The sequence below is a fragment of the Myxine glutinosa genome, chromosome 4 (assembly GCF_964187855.1).
Source record: "Myxine glutinosa chromosome 4, kmMyxGlut1.1, whole genome shotgun sequence".
In the NCBI taxonomy this organism is placed as follows: Eukaryota; Metazoa; Chordata; class Myxini; order Myxiniformes; family Myxinidae; genus Myxine; species Myxine glutinosa.
The window spans coordinates 118,094,640-118,116,037 of record NC_136264.1 but is presented as its reverse complement, the minus strand read 5'-3'; the positions used below and the strand labels follow the sequence as shown (position 1 = coordinate 118,116,037).

Here is a 21,398-nt window from a genome sequence, read left to right as displayed (position 1 = left end):
AGATGCAATTTGGTGACTTTTGTGACCTTGACCATTGGCCCTTTGAACACTAAAACAATAGGCTTCCAGAACCAATACAGTGATAGTTTGAACCTAATTTGCATCTTAGGTCAGAGTACCCCACCCTCCGTTTGGATAGGGTTTGTGCATCATTTGCTGAAATTATAGTCTGTATATTGCAAGAAGACTACAGATGTTTGTATGGTGTGTCTAAATTGGTCTAAATGTCTGAGGGGTCGATATAGGACTGAAGGTATGAAGGGTCCAAAGGGTTTATAGAGTGTAAAGGTCGTTAAGGTCTAAAGGGGATGGTCAAAAACAGTTTGGGTTCCAAGGGTTTACAGGTTTAAAGGGTATGTTGCAATAGTAGTTATGGGTCTAATATGTATGTCAAATATATATATTTGACGATTTATGTGACCTTGACCTCGGACTTTACCTTTGACCTATTGACTTCAAAAACAATACGCTCCTAGTTTGTGATTACCTACTACATCAGATTGTTAGGTTCCGTGAAGATTGGAGCAAAATTGACAGACAGGCAGACAAACAGAGCAGACCAAACAATATGCTTGCAAATTTTAAATTTCGCAAGTATAGCAAGCAAGGTGCCATCTGCAACAAAAATTATACAAGCAGTATGGGGAAAGTGAAATGCAATTCCTAAAGCCTTACCTGTAATGTGTCCTTTACGGACGGTAAATGGAATCATAAGACTGAAAGGGCGTAGAGGTTCTCTGCCGATGGCCTCCTCTGTTGCCTGTTTCATGAGGTAAAGGCAAGCTTACAATCAGGTAAAGGCAATCGGGGAAATAAATGGCACATGGCATCAGCATCAATCATCCCACATTTCAGCAAGGCTCAGCTGCTAAAGTGATTCGGTTCAATCAGGTGTGTGCAGAGCGGCATTCGATAATACTGAAGCACACAATGGTTAACATTAGCAATTTGTAGCATTCTGTGGGTTTAAAAAAAAAAAAGTCATTATTTTTACTTTGTAGAAATGAATTTGGAAAATGGGTGTAAGCATCTATTTCTAGGGATACCATTCTCAAAAGATACTATTTAATTCCGAGTTTATAGAGAAGATATTTTTTTAAAGCACAGATGAAGTGACAATTACAGAAGCCAAAACCCGTGCAGAGCATTGAAATGGTTAAATTTCGAGTGGCATGATAAAAATGTTCATGTGCGTTAACAATTAAAGCGTTTTCTTTTCACTAGACAGCTAATATGGCTTCAGATACAACAAGGTAACTCATAAAACCTGTGATATCACATCCTTGTATTTGACAAGTGAAATGGATACAGTGAGTTCCAACAAACCATCACATTACTCTGCACAAAGCGACAAGGGAAGTGACGGACCCAGCAGTGCTTTAAGGAGGAGATCGATTGGAAAAATGCATTTCATGAGAGCAAGTCCAGCAGCCTGTGAAGATGGGTTACACGGCAGGAAAAAAACAAAAACCAATGCTGTCCTCCTGCAAAGTAGCGTGAAAACGGGCAAGAGCGCGTGTGGTCACATGACTCCCACTGCCATGCAGTACACCACCAGCAGGATGCCTGAAAAGGAATGAGTTGAGGAGAAGACAACGGTGCAGCGTGGTTCTCTTTCAACGCCATGCACCTTGTAAAGTGGCGGTGAGTTACTGGGGGCAGGCTGTGGATGGCACGCATTTGTGCAGTGGAAAGCAAAGCCCATGGTGTGGAAGCAGACTGGTTCAAGTGTAAGGTGGATGGGAAAGTGGGGAGGGGTGGAGGAAGATCGAGTGTTTGTCACTTGTTTTTTTTTTACTAGTAATTTGTTTTTAGAACTAAAAATGACGGACGAATATTTAAAACCCAACTTATTTCGATTATACTGTGTTGGTTGTCAGATTTTTCCGGCTTTCTACTTCTCCTGTGCTGAAGAGCTGTTTGCAATTGTTGACTTTTTATTGAACATAAATAATACTAAACAAATTTTCATTCTGTTCACAATTCCACTTTTTAGTCTTGGTAACACCATCTCGATAAAAAATAAAAACAAAGAAAAAATTGCAAATACCTTCAAGATTAATATTTAAACTTTTACAAACGTTCTTTCACATGGAAATTTTCTGATCTTGGCTGTTTGCCCAGAAACTGCTGGGAAATGCACTGTGGAGTAGCATTGTTTTTTGGGGTTTTTAATACTTAAAATTTTTTTATAAACAAGGTTTAAAGTTAAATTTGATAATGATCTTAACGAGTCGTTTTAACTCACGTTTTGAAATTTGAATTTACATTCCCTTACACTCCATGGCATGCTGAGGCTGAGACTTCTGTCCAACAGTGGACTGAAAATAGTCGATGATGACATAATTCAAGTTTAAATATAGTTTTTATTTTGTACTTTAGCAACAAGAACACAACTACAAATTTGACAATTGATCTTAACTTGCAATTCTGTTTTGAAATTTGAATTCAGATTCCCTCTTACAAACAAAGAAAAAAAAGACGATAGCATGCTACTTGTCAAATCTAGACCAAAATACAGTTGCCGTGAAAACAGCAAAGGCAACTATTTTGGCATAGTTGCCATACCATTGCTGTTTGCAAGGCAACTATTTTTTTTATCTAAAAAAGAATTTGACCAAAACAGAATTGACATTTCAAGTGTTTCACATGATTGAATGATGTGCGTAACAAATTGAGCTAATTAATTTTCCAACTATCGCCTAATTGGTGTTTTACAGGTTTTGGATGGCCCTTTAATAATGTCAACCACATTTTACACCCATACATATAAATAAGCTGTGCAAGTTTCAGTTTGATATATTTGAGGTATGGCAATAATAAAATCACAAAAAGTCCCATTTAATTATTTTGGGGTGAAATTGTTGTCATGGTCAAAATGGTTAAACTGATTATTCTGCTTATTGGTGAACCAATTCAGTGACGCAATATGCAAATCTCCTTCAAATTTCAAGTCAATCAGATGAAAATTGATGATTTTAGAAATTTGAACTGGATGACCACATTTTTGATCTTGACCGCTTGCGAAAATGGCTGACTGGAAGTGATCGACCAACCACAGATTTTAGCGATGCAAACTGGAAGTCTCAACAATGACTCTGCACTAAGTTCTCAAAAAGCATGTCAGGAAATATTATCTTGCTGTGACCTTGCCCTTTGACCTTTTGACCTCAAAAACAATAGGTGTCCCACTTCTGAATAGCTCTGCCAGTCGGTTACGTTTTGGTGCATCTCATAAAGTACGTCAAAAAACATGACCTTTTAACCCTTTGACCTCAAAAACAAAAGGCTACTAACTTTTGACGAGCTCAACAGTTGGTTAAGTTTTGTGAAGAAATGTGTAGAATTGCGACCTGTAGACGACTGACAGCCAGCCAGCCAAATACTCAGGAAACGAATAGAGTACTTGCACATCTTCTATTTTGCAAGTAACAAATGAGGTGCCAGCCATGACCAAAATTATATAAGAAGCATGGGTAAGTTGAAAGGCTATTCCTAAACCCTCACCTGTAATGTGGCCTTTATGAACAGTGAATGGAACCTCCCAATTGATGTGGACTGTGACTATACTCAGGTATAGTCACAGTCACTGTGACTGTCACAGTCAAGGTATAGTCACTGTGACTATACGATTCCTGCAGGTCGCACAAGATCTGCCTGCAACCCTCTTATGGTCAAATTGCCAAAATCAAGACTCTCTGCTCACCTTCACTCCTTCATTACTCTTTTCTCCCGCCTCTGGAACAAACTCCCTCACTCTCCTCAATCCCACTCCACCCTCCAGGTCTTTAAAACGGCTGTTCACCACCATCTCTTATCCTCCCCCATCCAAAACCTTGATCTTTTCTACCCCCGCTAATTTCACCCCAAATCCACTTTTTTGAGGTGACTTTTGTCTTCTTTCCTGGAAGTCCTTGGTGTCCTTGCGTTTTATACCTATCCTGCCTCCCCCCAGGCCCTCTCCCTCCCACACATCTCCCGATGTCCCTGCTCTCAAATGTTGTGTTTGTGTGCTTCCTCCCCTTCTCTCCCCATCTTGTCGACCGCTCCCCTTTTTATATACTTTGTTTGCTTGTTTGTTTGATTTGTTTGTTTGATAAATGTTAGCCCTTTCACGAGCCTCGACTCTTTAAACAAACAAAAAAAATACTCACTTCTTGCTTTTCAACATCCCTTGCTTCGATATTCTTTTTTTTCCTTATAAACCCTCACATGGTGCAGAAGAACTACATCCTACCTCTACCATATATATATATATATATTTATTTTGACATGGTGCACCTCACATGGTGCAGAAGAAAATAAGTTGAAATTGACAAAAGTATTTGGTCTCCACAATTCTTTATTTCCCTATTATTACAGAACCTTTGTTTTTGATTCAGAACTTAATATATCCTTTTAAATCAGAAAATAAAAAAGAAATGGAATTCACAAAATTATTGACACCCTACACTTAATATTTGGTAGCACAGACTTTGGACAAAATAATTGCAGTCAAGCGCTTCCTAGAGTCATGAATGAGCTCCCTACACCTCTCTACTGGCAGTCTGGCCCACTCTTCTTGTGCAAACTGCTCCAGTTCCCCCAGATTTGAAGGTGCCTTCTCCTAACTGCTGTTTTCAGATCTCCCCACAGGTGTTCAATGGGATTTAGATCTGGACTCATTGCTGGCCACTTCAGAACAGTCCAGCGTTTTGTCTTGAACCATTCCTAGGTGCTTTTTGATGTGTGTTTGGCTCATTGTCCTGCTGCAAGACACATGACCTTCGACGGAGACCCAGCTTTCTGACACTGGGTTGAACACTGTGCTCCAAAATGCCTTGGTAATCTCCTGATTTCATGATGCCATGCACACATTCAAGGCACCCAGTGCAAGAGGCAGCACAGCAACCCCAAAACATCACTGAACCTCCTTCATGTTTGACTGTAGGGAAGGTGTTTTTTCTTTGAAGGCTTCATTTTGTTTTCTGTAAACAGAGATGATGTGCTTCACCAAAAGCTCTAATTTGGTCTCATCTGCCCACAGGACATTCTCCCAGGAGGATTTTGGCTTGTTCCGGTGTGTTTTGGCAAACTCCAGTCGGGCATTATGTCTGTGTCTCTCTGTGTCTGTCTCTCTGTGTCTCTCTGTGTCTCTCTCTGTCTGTGTGTGTGTCTCTCTGTGTCTCTCTCTGTCTGTGTGTGTGTCTCTCTGTGTCTCTCTCTCTCTGTGTGTGTGTCTCTCTGTGTCTCTCTCTCTCTGTGTGTGTGTCTCTCTGTGTCTCTCTCTCTCTCTGTGTGTGTCTCTCTCTCTCTGTGTGTGTCTCTCTCTCTCTGTGTGTGTCTCTCTCTCTCTGTGTGTGTCTCTCTCTCTCTGTGTGTGTCTCTCTCTCTCTGTGTGTGTCTCTCTCTCTCTCTGTGTGTGTCTCTCTCTCTCTGTGTGTGTCTCTCTCTCTCTCTGTGTGTGTCTCTCTCTCTCTGTGTGTGTCTCTCTCTCTCTGTGTGTGTCTCTCTCTCTCTGTGTGTGTCTCTCTCTCTCTGTGTGTGTCTCTCTCTCTCTGTGTGTGTCTCTCTCTCTCTGTGTGTGTCTCTCTCTCTCTGTGTGTGTCTCTCTCTCTCTGTGTGTGTCTCTCTCTCTCTGTGTGTGTCTCTCTCTCTCTGTGTGTGTCTCTCTCTCTCTGTGTGTGTCTCTCTCTCTCTGTGTGTGTCTCTCTCTCTCTGTGTGTGTCTCTCTCTCTCTGTGTGTGTCTCTCTCTCTCTGTGTGTGTCTCTCTCTCTCTGTGTGTGTCTCTCTCTCTCTGTGTGTGTCTCTCTCTCTCTGTGTGTGTCTCTCTCTCTCTGTGTGTGTCTCTCTCTCTCTGTGTGTGTCTCTCTCTCTCTGTGTGTGTGTCTCTCTCTCTGTGTGTGTCTATCTCTCTCTGTGTGTGTCTCTCTCTCTGTGTGTGTCTCTCTCTCTCTGTGTGTGTCTCTCTCTCTCTGTGTGTGTCTCTCTCTCTCTGTGTGTGTCTCTCTCTCTCTGTGTGTGTCTCTCTCTCTCTGTGTGTGTCTCTCTCTCTCTGTGTGTGTCTCTCTCTCTGTGTGTGTCTCTCTCTCTGTGTGTGTCTCTCTCTCTCTCTCTGTGTGTGTCTCTCTCTCTCCGTGTGTGTCTCTCTCTCTCTGTGTGTGTGTCTCTCTCTCTCTGTGTGTGTGTGTGTGTCTCTCTCTCTCTCTCTCTCTCTCTCTCTCTCTCTCTCTGTGTCTGTCTCTCTCTGTGTCTCTCTCTCTCTGTGTGTCTGTCTCTGTCTGTCTCTCTCCCTCTCTCTCTCTCTCTCTCAGCAATGGGGTCCTCCTGGGTCTCCCCTACCAAAGAACCCCATTTCATTGAGTTGGCGAAGGATGGTGCGAGTTTAAACTGTCGTACCATGTGTCTGATGGTCAGTTTGAACCTGTTTTGCAGTTGATCAAGGTGCTTTCTCCACCATTCAAACAGTCCTTCGCTGCAATATTCGATCAAGTTTTCTCTTGCGGCCACATCCAGGGAGGTTGGCTACAGTGCCATGGGTCTTAAACATCCTGATAACATTGCGTATGGTGGACCTAGGAACATCAAGGTCTCTGGAGATGAACTTGTAGCCTTGAGGTTGTCCATGCTTGGCTACAATCTTGTGTCTGACCTCCTCAGACAATTATCTGGTTTTCTTTTTTTTCTCCATGCTCATTCCAGTACACACAGTGACACAAAACAGAATGACTCATTTTCTCTATTCAAACTGGTTGAACGAGTGATTTTTATATTGCAGGCACCTACAACTCACCACAGGTGAGTCCAATTCCAAAGTAAAGGAGAATCACCTGCTTGAAATATAATTAATTCTAACAACTTCTAAAAGGTGCCAAAAATATTGTCCGGGCCATTTTAGGATTTCTGTGTGGAATAAGCTAAGATTTAGTAATTTTTTTCAGCTTTTTTGTTTTGTTCCACTGTAAACCAAATAAATACATATGTGGATACCAAAATATTTTTTAATTTCAACAATTTTCTGGAAGACATGGTGATTTATTTGAAAAAGGTGCAAGGGTTCCAATATTTTTGGTCATGACTAAATTTTTCAGCTGAAAACTCTTTCATGAACCTCGAGTGGAGGATACAAAAACGTAACATGATTCTTTGAAGCAGAAAGGGAGTATTTCTAGTAAGGTGTAGAAAAGACAGGGGGACAGTGTTGTGTAAAACGGAAACAGGTACCGAATGCGGTTGTGGGAAAGCATCTGCATCATGGGCAGCCCGAGCCGGGCGTTGCACCCCTTCATGAGGCTGCTCCGTTACGGGGTTGGCATCAGAGGCCTGCTGGCATGAGTTGTCATTAGAAACACAGGGTGCTATTGCAGATGGTGCGATAATACCAAACTGCATAGCAATACAAAGCTCTGCAGGAAAGTTGGCACCATCTTCAGCACATCTTCAGAAAAGAGCCTGTGTGATTCCCATCTTTAGTAGAAAAGCAGCAACATCAACAAGTGTGAGAATGAAGTGCTAGAAAATGAGGAATCTAAGAGTTGATGCAAGAAATTTTCAACCACAAACCAATATCTGTCCAAAAATTAGGCATTACGCAGGTACTTGTGTCTGAATCACAGGAAAAATACGAGGAAGCGGAAAATATACAGCCGGAATTTGATGGAACGCACCGTAACATGGAAAGGACTGTTTGGCACGAGTTCTCCTCCAAAGCGAACAGCGAGGATGTATGGCCCTGGTTCTTGTGCTGTGAAGAAGATATCGAATGTTCCGTCTGGATTCTCAGTTACATCCACGTCCAGCTCTGCACCATCGGGTGTGCAAACTCGACACGTCACCTTGCCCTTTCCAGCTGCTTTCGCATCCACCGTGATTACCGTTTGTTCGCCAATCTGGATTGAGGGTCTGGAGACACCACCTGTCCACAAACACAACAATAAGAAAACCGAATAGGTCGGGGATTTAAAGGGTTAACAATGTGATGGTAAATTGTTGACGGACAGGTTAAGGCAATGCCATTGCCACCATATTAAGGGTAAACCCACATATCTTTATCGCTGCAAATAGGGCAGCCACAGAACACAACACGCAAATGAAACTCAAAACTTGGGTAAGAGTTCTAGCTGCCACGAGAAACAAGCAAGCTGAAGGAAAAGGTAACCAGGAAATAAATTAGTCACAAAAGATATATAGCTATAATTAGGGACAAGCACATCATTGGAGAGGGGAAGAGTGGGGATAAGGGTGGGAAGGCTGCAATAGAACTTCCGAATGAAGATAATATTTTTCCAAAAAGTATTTCAGAATAAAAAAAGCAAATAAAGCAAACCTGCCAAAAAGTGCAATTACCACTGCACTGCTCCATTCGCACTGTTCATGATGGGTATTTCTAGTTTAGTTTTGTTGAAGTCTTCACAGTATTTTCCACTCCAACACAGGGATCTCATCCAGCCCAGGACTGAATGCAACATGGTGGTTGCTAAGGGTGAACTGAACATCCAAAATCATTATAACTGCTTCAAACATAATTCCAGTCTTTGTAAAGGTTCCTCTCAACATGCGACTTTCAAAATGATGGAATGTGCCCCAGATTTCTCGGCGTGCATGCGCAGAAAGCCCTAGAAACAGCAGTGTTCAGGGCACCCTTGAGTATATAATGTGTGTGTGACATAAGGATTGTTACTTAAAATGGCTCACAAAGCTTCTAAAAGAAGCCGAAAATACATGGAAAGTACCTGAGAGAAAGGGCTGTGCCTTTGCACAACAAAGAGGTTGGATAACTATCCCAGCTCATCGAAAGGGCAGCTACCAGTATTGTGAATTCCCGATGATGTGTACCAGTGCAAGTCCCGAGTCAATGTGCTACCCAAACCCCCTGATGGATTGCTACCAATGAATAGACTTTGAACCTTGCAGGAATACATCCTGTGAACATGACAGGCTTGGTGATTTATTTAATGGACCTCTGTAATTGGAAAGATGATACTGTACATATTGCCACGTAACTGAGAAAAACTCTTCGACAAAGGACAGCTTCGCAACTAGAAAATACACAAAGCTTGTGTATCTGGATTGGGTGCTTCTTAACACTGATGATAAACACATATCTGGGGCTTGTGAATGCACAGGGGGAGTTCAAAATCAACTTTTAAAATGATATTTACTATTAATTGTGTTGGGGCAGGAGGTGGGCACTGTGTGAGCTGTTATAAAGATATTGCTTGGTTGGTTCTGGAGCCACAAGAGAAATTATATTTGATTTTTGCATCTATTGGTTAAAGAAGAAGTGTGTGTGTTTTGTTATCCACTGCAACTGCTCACTTGGATCAATAGGAAATGGTATAACTCGACACTTCGCATCCACGGACATTTTTCGTATTCTTGCACGAAAAAAACCACTTTGAAATTCCACTCCTATTTAAATGCTGAAAATGATGTTAGAAAGACTATTTGACTTTACAGATTTTTCCGTAGCAACGGCAGGTTAAAAGTGCCCCGGTTCATTGAAGTGAGTCACTGAAAACGCACACACAGCGTATTCGAGAAAGGCCTCATTCGCATTCATACGTCATTTTCAAAAGTCCCATTTGGCAGAGGCTGGAATTTAATATCGGATTTGCTGTATATCTGAATGACCAAGTCAGTTTCCTGTTTGCCCAAGGCTGAACATTCCTCGAGAGCATTATGTGATGGCGTGATTCCTATAATCTTCAATATCTTGGGAACATGTGGACGGCTCTTCATTGGACTGATTTTTTTTGTTCATGCTGTCTCCAGAATAATACGAGTAGTTAAATTGTAGAAGCTGTAATATAGGTCCGTCTGATATTTTACCACCACCTAAGGTTGGGATAATAGTCTCTCCATAATTATTAATGGAAAAACAATAGGTAGCAAAATATCAAGCTTTCCATTTTCAAACCACAAAAAGCTATGATCAGTGATATTAAGTTGTCTTTTATCATGTCAGCTGAAGGGAAACAGCTACGACAGGCCAGCCAGCATAAAGATTGCACTGAACGCCTCTCATATTTAGACAACCCAGCATAGGTAGAACAGAACGAAAAAAACATTGCAGTGGAATTGCACTCCAAGCCAGGCAGCAATAAAGGGGACATGCTGGGTCAGCTAACCATGCAAAGACAGGCAAGAGGACCAGGATACACAAACAGCAACAGGTGTTGGAAAAGGTGGCTGGTGGTGCAAGCATCTTACCTAAGCCATGACCTCCAATGGACACTAGAGGTCAAAGGGCAGAGGAGAGGGAGGGCAGGTGAGAGATGCAGCAGTGATCTGGCACTATTATAAATGCGTGGTGCAGTGGTTAAAGAGGAATCTGTTTACATAGGTATGGGCTGGTGAAAGCAAGGTGAGGCAGTGTGCCAATCAAAACGAGTTAAGAGGAACAGTTACAGTACAGCACTCAACAGCATGAATTATAGGCAAAATTATAATGTAAGATTTTCTTTCATACGATTTTGTGGAAGATTAAAAATACAGCCTGGCGATAACTTACAAAACAGCATGCTAAACAATTTCCAACTAGTGCTCGATGGATTAAACTTCAGTTCAGGAAAAACGTATGAATCATTTTGAGATCATTCATAACTGTATATCCACAATTCAAAGATGAGAACAAAATACCATGTACCCATGATACATTTCACCATTAAATGTCCTCTATATAACACGTATGGACAAGTGGAAATTTGTTTTACCTCTTCCTGGCCCACCCCAACCTACTGTTACTCTCAACTTTCATTTTTCAATTCTCCCTCACTCAATCTTCCCCTCTGCATATACAACAAGACCAATAGTCCAACAACGGTGTAGCCAGGCTTGGATCTTCTGAGTGGAGGATCTGCTGTCCCCATCATAGGACCAGATCCTCAGCTGTAATTGGTGGACATTTGTGAGGAACATACAGTACATACATATACCAGACGGACAGCCAAATGCTATTCCAGATGGCATTGCCTTATGGGTTACGCCGTAAAAATATGGCTGCCGAACCACGTGACATATGACGTCAATTTTTTCCTTGACCAATTTATCCCTAGATCACACAATAAATTTCATACTGATCAGATAAAGTGTTCTACTTGTCTATTTATGATGTCATAATGAAGGCACCTATGACATCATCATTAACATGTTATTCCCCATGGAGAGGACTATACAATGACACTTTTAAATTTTTCCATGGAGCGGTTTTGGAAATTATAGAGGTGCAAAGTTTTTTGTTTTTTCCAAGATGGCGCCCCTATCACGTGACCTATGACGTAATAATTATCATTAAAAAAAATATTCAGGAGGAGGCTTTCCTATGGTGAAAACTTTGTGTCAATCGGACCAACGGTTGCAGAGAAAACGAATTTTGAAGGGAATAAACCCACAAAATGCCTGCAGAAGGGACATACATATACATACATACATACATACATACATACATACACTACTGGTCAAAAGTTTTAGAACATCTCAATTTTTCCAGTTTTTATTGAAATTTACGCAGTTTAATGTCCAGTGAATAACGTGAAATGGTACAAAGGTAAGCAGTAAACTGCTCGAGGTTAAAAAAAAAAGTTTAGGTATGCAAAAACGGGAAAATAATGTAAATGGCACAGTTATATTGTAAAAAAAGCCTTCTTCAGGGAAAAAGTAATAGGTTAACAACTTACAGCTGTTCTGCAGCAATGTAACTAAATTAGGCCTTGAAAGTTGATGCAAACAATTCCTACAGGTGTCCCAACCTCTGCTAATTACTTGATTACAAACCCCCATGTCTGTATAAAGCAGTATTGGAACAGACCGTTATTAGACCATCTGAAGCATTATTTGGACAATATTGCACTGCAGGAAGTAGTATATTGGAAACTGGAGGAAACTCTGACAGGAAGAGGTCTGGCAGACCCAAAGCCACAACAGAATCAGAAGAGAAGTTTCTGAGAGTCAACAGCTTGCGTGATAGGTGGCTCACAGGACAACAGCTTCAAGCACAGCTTAACACTGGTCAAAGTAAGCAAGTCTCGGTTTCAACTGTGAAGAGAAGACTTCGAGCTGCAGGTTTGACAGGTCGAGTGGCAGTAAGAAAGCCATTGCAAAGATGACAAAATAAGAAAAAGAGGCTTGGCTGGGCCATGAAGCACCACCAGTGGACTACTGAAGACTGGAAGAAGGTCTTATGGACCGATGAATCAAAATCTGAAATATTTGTTTCATCACGCAGGGTTTTTGTACGCCGTCGAGTAGGCGAAAGGATGGTTCCTCAGTGAGTGACACCAACTGTCAAACATGGAGGAGGAAGCGTGATGGTCTGGATCCAGAGTCGGCGACTTGCACAGAGTGATTGGCACCCTGAACCAAAATGGCTACCATAGCATTTTGCAGCGCCATGCAATACCCTCTGGTATATGCCTAGTTGGTCAAGGGTTCATCCTACAGCAAGATAATGACCCTAAACACACCTCCAGGCTATGCCAAAACTACCTTTGAGGAAAAGAACAAGACGGGAGGCTTCAAATCATGAAATGGCCAGCACAGTCTCCAGAGTTAAACCCATCGAGCTGGTTTGGGATGAACTGGACAGAAGGGTGAAAGCAAAGCAACCAACAAGTGCAACAGATTTGTGGGAACTTCTGCAACAGTGTTAGGAAGAACTTCCCGAACAATATTTTATTTCCATTGTGGAAAGAATGCCACGAGTGTTTTCGGCGGTTATATCTGCAAAAGGTGGCTCCTTTGCCGAGTCAAAAATTTGAATTAAATTTTGTTAAACAAAATGATTCTATGATTTCCTTTTTATCTGCAATTGTTTATTTGTTCTATGCTTAATTTCAGAGTACATTGAGACATTAAACTGCGTAAATTTCAACAAAAACTGGAAAAATTGAGGTGTTCTAAAACTTTTGACCGGTAGTGTACATACATAGGATAGACAGATTTTTTTTTTTTTTTTTTTTTAATACTGAATCGAGGCTCGTGAAAGAGATAAACGCAGTTGCAGACGGCATTACCCTACAGGCTACACCGTAAACATTTATATGGACCACTATGCCATGCAAATACAGTTAATCCAATGACAAGTCGAATAAGGTTTTACCACCCACAGAGAATATAAAAGAGCGAAAAAGGAAAAATGCATGAAATGGCACAGACATTGGCTAAACGTTCAAACCAACGGTTCCACCAGACTTAGTGGTGTAATGGTTGGAGCATCCGTTCTGAATCTGGAAGGTTGGCAGTTCGATTCTGATCCTGAGTTGCACCAAATACTTTAAAAAGGTATGTGCCACTTTCCTTGCTTAACGCTGAGCATTTATGCATGGAGCACAGACAAGTAACCATAGGTTGGTAACCATTATGCAGGTTTGATGGGCTTAATGGCCTCCTGCATTGAAGTTTTTTGTAAGGGAATTATCATTATTAACACTTTCACACAATTAGTTAAACATGAAGCGGACTCAACACAAATTAATAAAGCATTTTCTTCTTCGTTTGAAAGCAGCACAATGCTGCGGGGTAGCATCATTGGCTGAGGATGCAGCTGTATCGCTAATGCAATGCCCAGTTGCTGGTTAGGGCAGGAATTTGGAATTTGTTCATGGTCCCAGCGTTAGCTTGCATACTTTTCTTGAAAGGGCATCATGGGATCTTCACAGTCCATCAACAAATGCTGAGCTATGGGACCATCCGAGGGACGGCACACACATTGATGAATCACCCTATCTGTGAAACACCGGGACTTCAGTTTATAGCTGGGTCAGGTTCGAATTTAGGCTGGGTAGCTTAGAGGAGAGTGTGCCTACCTTTAGGCCATCCTGTCACCGCCAATTAATCATATGGACTTCTAGATTTAAAATGGCATTAAAACAAAATACAAATCGGACAATTGTACACCAACACATTTATCTGCTCCGTTCAAAATGATTCCCAGCTACGTCCACTTAGCAAGGATGGCACGTGAAACCATAAAGCTTCATCTACATGTGGCACATTCAATGCAAATTTCACTTTTTGCAGAACTTGGACTTTCCAATAAAAATGAGCATCTCAACATCTTCCCTACAATTGAAGTTAAACCCAGCTCACAGTTCTCAAATTCCTTTCTGGATCCTTTATTAAATAATGGTGTTACATTCTGTTCATTACTTCCCTCAATACGCCTGGATGCATATGATCTGGCCCTGGAGATTCATCTTTTTCTTAGATTCCCTTAACTTTGTGTAAATGTTGCAGCAAAAAATAACGCTTAACGAGTCTGTCATCTCTCATCACTAATCAATCTTCCTGTTACACTGAATGGGCCTCAAAGTCAAACCCTCAATCCCTCAAAAACCTTAAAACCCTGAAAGTTTGCCTTCATGAAATCTCAGCCTCACTCTACTATTGCAAAATCGATCTCAGAATCCTTGTACACATCATCATCGTCACTGGTCTATAAATGCTCTCCGAACACCACATTCTCCTCCATATTCAGGTCATTACTCAAAGTTAAGAGGTGCAACCTTGTGGGCGACGACAAAGTGGCTTCAAAATAAATCGTGGACAACATATAAAAATTGCTCATCTGATTTGCCATTTTCCTTTAAAACAAGGCCGATAGTCTAACAACGGCCGAGCTGTGCTTGGATCTGCTGAGTTGACGATCTGCTGTCATGTCACCTCCTTAACGTCACCCTTTCTCTCGAAACTGTTTTCTTACCAGATTGCCCCACCTCCTATTTTCATTTTCATCACACACATACATGTTGTAGTCTCCTTTTGTAGTCCTGCCCTCAAAATTTACCTCCTCATTAAACCATTCTTGCTTTACTGCAGCTACATCATACTCCTCCATATCTACTCTTGTCTTCTTCAAGATAAAGTTCTCTTCTTCAACATTAAATTCAAAAAGAGCTCTTCAATATTAAATTGCAACAGAATATTTTGAATTTTTCCCTCCCATAATAATTTTTTCTTGCCTGCCCTTACAAATCAAGCTATCAGTTTCAGTTCCCCTATTTTTAGCCTCTTCACCCTCTCTCCAACATTAAAAAGCCCCAATTCAATCATCAAGTCTGTGGTAGAAAGATGTCATACATAACATACATGACATACATGACTGTGTACATGACAGCAGACCTCGTTCTCCCTCTTTGTTTAGCCTTCGGTCAGAGTTCGACAAATATTCACCAAAATGGCAGCAGACAATGGACAGGATTACACATATGGGATTTTAACTGATTCCCTGCATCATGAGTCAGGGAATCAGATGGGAACGCCAACATGCCAACCCAATCTGGAGCTTAATCCACAATTTATGCTAATTTAAGACTATGATATCCAAGTTTGTTTTGGTGGTTACCTGTAAGCCTTGGGAGAAGTGTGCAAGGATCCCGCAAGCTGTGTCCTACCTGACTGGTCCACCATGGTTCCATCTCACCAACAGCTACATCCCTTGCAACTCTTCTCTTTATCTTTCTCATGATGGCAGCAGTGAAGCTTCTCATTCTTCCTCCCTATTTCTAGCATCGACATCTCTTGCAACTCTTCTCTCTCTCTCTCATGATGGTAGCGGTGAAGCTTCTCATTCTTCCTCCCTATTTCTAGCAGCTACATCCCTTGCAACTCTTCTTTATATCCCTCTCATGATGGTAGCGGTGAAGCTTCATTCTTCCTCCCTATTTCTCCTCCTCACTTTGCTAATTTTCGTTGAAGATATTTTTTATATTTGTGTCCATTTTTACCTTTGTACACAAGTCTTATTTGCAGCTCTGTTTTACTTGTTTACCATTTATTTATCTGCGACTTTATTTCCTGCTCTTAGCATACATTTTGGTCCATGATTTTGTTTCCTTATATTATAATTCCTCCTCATTTAATTTTGGCAAATGACAAAATTACCTGTTAAAATTTACAGTGTGATCAATTATGGTTTACAGAATCTGCCTTAAAATCCCCTAACTTTTTTAACCTCTTCCTTCTTTGTAAAGCACTTTGATTTTGCTTCTATATAAAAAGCCGTACGTAAGAATCTTATGTTTTTATGAATAAAAGCTCAGGAGCCTTGACATCTGTATTAAACAAAGTCAAAAAGAGCCCACAAACAATCAGCAAACATGGTTTACCTGAAGATCACAGACCTATAAAGGAACTGACCTTTATGCTTATTGGTGCCAGTATCACCAGGCCTGTTGCAGATCCAAGATAGCAGCAGGGTTGTACCTTTATGATTTGAGTGATCAATGTATGACAATGTGTTACACTAGTGGATGCAGAGACTTCCATCCTATTGAGCAAGTCATCAGAATTTGTTTTGTTGCTTCCTGTGAGTGTGACACACCTGTAACAAGGCACTTGCTGGCATCCCCGGTAGGTAGTGCACGGATGCGGTACGGCGAGTATGGTATCTCATCTCCACCATACTTTATGGTGATAGTATAGCGTCCAATGAGGTCTGGGATGTATGACACCGTGTAAGTACCATCACCATTGTCACGAATATTGGCCTTCCGTGAACGCCCCTCGGGATCCTACAAGGATTCCATCGTGTTAACACATTTATAGCAAGTAGTTAGAGCAAAAGGTGTGCACAAAATGTGATTTAAAAAACAACAACAACATGGTAAATTAGATATAGATGCCATTCTGGAAAACAACAAAGATGTCCTTGTATTTTTATTTTTCATCCAGTTAGGGAGGGCCGTGGGTGGCATTGCCTTATATAGGCAGAATTTTAGTCGCCATCTCCTCTCACCCTGATAACATTAAGTCAACCACAGAGGATGGACTGGTGCCATACATGACTGGTGCCCAGACCAAGCAGGGTAGAGAGATAACCAACCCTCTTACTAGAAGGGCACATTATTTGTTTTCAAATTTTATTATTTTAAATTATCGAGTTCTTCATTACAAATATGGCTTATCTTTCCCACACAATGGTAAAAGAAACAACAAACCACACGATTTTCATATTGGGGAAGAAAAGATGCAACAAACTACTCAAGAAAACCATGGAAAACCATTAAAACCATAAAAGAACGGTCTTTTAACTACCAAAGGTGTAATTCGTGTGAGCAAAATAGTGAAAAGAAAACACAATGTGAAGCCAGTTTGCTTGAATAATTTCTGAGATGGTTTCTGTCAAATTTTAGAAACATTTATATGCACGTTTGGCTGCTAAATGGAAATATAGACATGATAACATGCAATTTGAAAAGGTTTCAACGGAATACTGAAAATTCCTAACGGGTCTGCCTGAAATAGAAAACATGAATATTACTCTGAATTTGAAGACACTGCTGTTGGTGCCTCAGGATCAAGTTGATATAATAAAGGTACTTATTTGAATCAAATCACATGTTCAACTACAACGGACACTTGTTAGAGCGCATACGTCCACCAGGCTGAACAGTTTGTGTTTTTTGTATTACACTGATAGGCCAGATCTGGATCCCGACCTGAACCAAAATCAAATCAGCTTGTTTGCGTCACTTAAACTCATCCACCAAGTTTCATCCAAATCCATCCACAACTTTTTGAGATATTGTGCTATATATCGTTTTTTAATGGTGAAGAATCAATTAATTTTTTTTTATCAGATCCACATCCTGATCCTTCTGGATCTTCACCAGGATCCAGATCTGGATCTTCACCAGGATCTGGATCTGGTTCTTCACCAAAATCTAATAATTTGTCCTTGTCACACACCAAATATAGTCATTTTCCACTAAATATAGTCCTAATGAGACCACAACTTTTTGAGATATCATGTTCACAAGCAAAAAGACAAACACGACAAACAGACAGACAGGTGTGAAAACAATCTCCATCCACATAAGGTGGTGGAGGTAATTATACAAAAAGGCAGTAGGTGTTGTAATGTCAATGACAAGGTGATCCGTTGTTAGACCTAACAAGACTAAAAAAAAGCCGTACTTTACACTGTATACAAGGTTTCTTATTTGTTACTGTTATTTTGCAGCTATCCAAACATGGCATTGCAATGCCAGCGGGACACAGCACCTACCATGATCTGCACAGTAAGAAGACCTTCTCCAGCATCTCGTGCATCAATAGTGAATTCCACTGGGACACTGGCAGGGACACCTGCAGCATTCAGGCCTGGCCCACTCGCTTTCACTTTACTGGCGTCATGACTCTTCTGGGCTTTCACTTTAAATGGGCTACAATTGTGGAAGACAGAAAAGGGTCATTCAATTATGAAACAATTTTCAAACTTGGCAAGTTCACGTTTTAATGTAGTAGCTCAATAATTGTCAAAATCAAATTCCAATGATAGAGGCATCAATTACCTGCGAGGGACTTCTTGTCCTCCATACTTGACCGCAATTGAATAGGGTCCCTCGTGGGTTGGTGTGTAATTCACCACGTGTGTGCCATCGCCCTGGTCAGCCAATTCTACTGGCTCCACCACTCCTGCAACAATAAAAACCGATTTACTAAATGCAAAATATCACAGAAATTTGTGTATGCAAGTAAACACTTTGCGAGCCCATCGTCTGCAGGCAGCAACATCCAAACATCATTTCACAAGTCAATGCAACTATATTTGATTAAGTATTTTTTCATACACCATAAAATATTGTGTGCAATTTTTATAGCAGACTTTTGAGGGAAATGTTTAAAAATGGACCTCTTGTTCCTGTAAAATTGAGAAATGTTTCAATGGCTACGCTGCATGCACTGGGTGATCCATAATCAAGTCCATATTTTAAATACCATTACACCCGCTCACTATGGGAGTGGCACGATCTTCTTTATGGGAGTGGTACACCTCTTTGGGGTATATAGATTACAGTCGATCTATGGTCAGGTCTCAAGAACATTGGGTGTGTGTTCATTTACCACGTTTCCTGTGGAGAGATCGCCAAGTGGTTTAAGCATTCAAGCAAGAACTCCATTCAAAACCGTTAAGTAATGGCTGGCTTGGCAAGCGCGAGCTAGCCGATTGGTAAATGAGCACAACCCAGGCTTCCTCCTTCAGTTTTGTGTTAAATGGCAGGAGCAAGTTTCAAAAGTTCACAACGAAAAACGCCACTTTAGCAGCAGAAAGGGTGATGTTATTAACCCAACCCTTGTGGGGTATGTAGAGTACAGTAGATCTTTGCTCAGTTCTGTAAGTAAATTAGCGACTGTTTAAAAAGCTAATCATATGTGTTTGTGGTTTATAATATTTTAACTTCTGGTAGAGGCCGTTGCTCCCATGAAAATGCCATGATAAGTTATTTATAAACGTTGACTCGATGTTTGTTCAAGGAGGAAAAACACCTTGGGGAGGTGGGATATTATTGGTATTAATAATGTTTTGCAATAACATTAATACTATGCTATTATCGTTAGTTTTGTTATTAGAAGCGGCCTGGGAAAAACGCAACGATAAAGCTCACTTAACATCGATATACACCTCAACACGCAACCCCATTGACGGCAATGGTGGGGAAAACCCTCTCGGGGGAGAAAACCCCCTGGGGTGGAGGGCAAATGAATGCGCTACAACCTTCATTGTGTAACCCTTAGTCATCTTGTCAAGTTTGGTTGAGATTGGATAAGTAACGACGGAGTGTATCGCAGTCAAAAAAAATCGACAGAAAACCAAATTGCGGATTTTAGTATGATAGAAAATAGAGCATTGATTATTAATTTTTTTTGGTTTGAAAGCTGGTTTATTGTCATTAATATTATTAGTCATTGTTGTCATAAATGTCATTATTAACATTGTCATTAATATTCTTTGCTTTCAGATTGATCCATTATGGCTGAGATCAACTGCTGCTCAAGGAACACAAATTGCTGCACTGTATTAGGTTTTTCAAACTTGGTCAGAGGAGTTTCTTTGGCATCCAGTGGAAAAAATGTGCTGACAACACAGGAGCTGACGTCAGGATTTGATGTTCACAAATGAAAACAATAAATGGCCCGTCATGAAAAAATATTTTGGCGTTTTATTTACATTACAATGTGGTATTTCTACATTTAAAATAGGAACCCAACTATGGATCACCCTGTAGGTCTCACGGCATTTTTTGCAGTCATGTACCCTGGCCAAAAACACCATCAATCCACCCCCATTTTTTTTTCTCTCTCCGATCTCCTCCACTCACCACTCTGAATAGTCTAACGTGTCCTGCTTACTCACAGTTTAAGGCCACTTTGTGGTCGAAACGTTGGACATCTGGGCCTTTGCTCCCAAAATTAATTCTAAAGTTCATAGTTTCTATAGCTTTTGTCATTTTGTGACCTCTCCATCATATTAAAGTGATATGGCCCACTACACTTGGTTATTCTCTATTTTGGATGGCTAAAGTCTAAATCTGATCAAAATCTGGTCAATGAAGGTTAAAGATTTTCCTTCGCCATTCTCAGCCCACCAAGGTGATTTCTGTCTACAAATTTAGAATAATTTGCATCGACATCACATCTCAGAAGACATTCAGGATATTCTTCCCTGAGAGAGACGTGCAATCATTCAGGTAAAACAAACAGCGTAATGACGTTTCCAAATATCTAATCCTGATAGTGATTGATGTAGAGTCTGAAAGATAATCTTTGAATTGTATATGGGGAAATAAAAGTTCTTCATCAAATATCAACAGTGACAATGACTTCTGAAATGACCCACATAGAGGAATTGAGTGAATGGCCTCGTAATGAATTAGACCGACATTACATACATTTGGGGCTCTAATATAACTTAAGTCTTTATGATTCTCAGCTGCTAAAACCCAGTCTAATCCCAGGAGAATTACCAATTCACCAAGGCTAGCAATTTGTCCATGCCCGCATGGGATTCAAAACGGAGTGGGGATGGAGGCAGCTGAAAAGGTAGTAAAAAATATACTGCTGAAAAGGTAGTAAAAAATATACTGCTGAAAAGGCAATGCGATGCCAAAATCTATTTTAAAAATCTGGAAAAGTTCCACATTCAATCAGATTGCAAAACTGGGAAAAAAGCAGAAACTAACCTTCGACTTGAGCCTTTCTTCTCCAATGAAATGTATGTTTCTCCAACTTACACAAGTTTGCAATCTCCAAACACTCTGAAAGCCCATCAACCTCAAAGAACTCCACTTACCCCTTGGCCCCTGTACCCTCACATCTAATGGAGCCTGCCCAGCCTTGCTGGCATCCACTGTGAAGTTCTGGGGGACATTCGCTCGTACACCACTTCCCAGGCCTGGCCCGGACACCTTTACCTTGTTTGGATCGACAAAATCCCGCACAGGCACACGGAAAGGACTACCTGCAAGGAAACAACAAAAAGATTGTATGGCTGTGTCAAAAAAGATTTTTTTGCATCACAGCCGAAGTTATATAATTGTTAATCACAATGTAACACGGCGCTCGGAAGATGGACAAATTGTACAAATTAACCAAATATACAAGTTTACGTCAATCAAAATGTACATTTTGAGAACTT

At 40.8% G+C, this 21,398-nt stretch overlaps 1 protein-coding gene across 4 annotated transcripts in view; it reads right to left on the bottom strand.

The window, feature by feature from the left end:
* The window catches only part of LOC137425121 (filamin-C), a 182,622-nt gene that overhangs the window by 28,415 nt on the left and 132,809 nt on the right, over positions 1-21,398 (bottom strand). Inside the window, exons 27-34 of one of the 4 annotated variants that reach the window (XM_068113228.2) lie at positions 21,054-21,221; positions 18,274-18,397; positions 17,988-18,144; positions 16,302-16,491; positions 10,193-10,216; positions 7,648-7,895; positions 7,205-7,303; positions 676-760 (exon numbers count right to left, since the gene is read on the bottom strand). In XM_068113228.2, coding sequence (XP_067969329.2) covers positions 676-760; positions 7,205-7,303; positions 7,648-7,895; positions 10,193-10,216; positions 16,302-16,491; positions 17,988-18,144; positions 18,274-18,397; positions 21,054-21,221 — 1,095 coding nt within the window. The remainder of the gene's footprint in view (positions 1-675; positions 761-7,204; positions 7,304-7,647; positions 7,896-10,192; positions 10,217-16,301; positions 16,492-17,987; positions 18,145-18,273; positions 18,398-21,053; positions 21,222-21,398) is intronic. The other 3 variants (XM_068113230.2, XM_068113229.2, XM_068113232.2) reach the window with 3 other exon arrangements.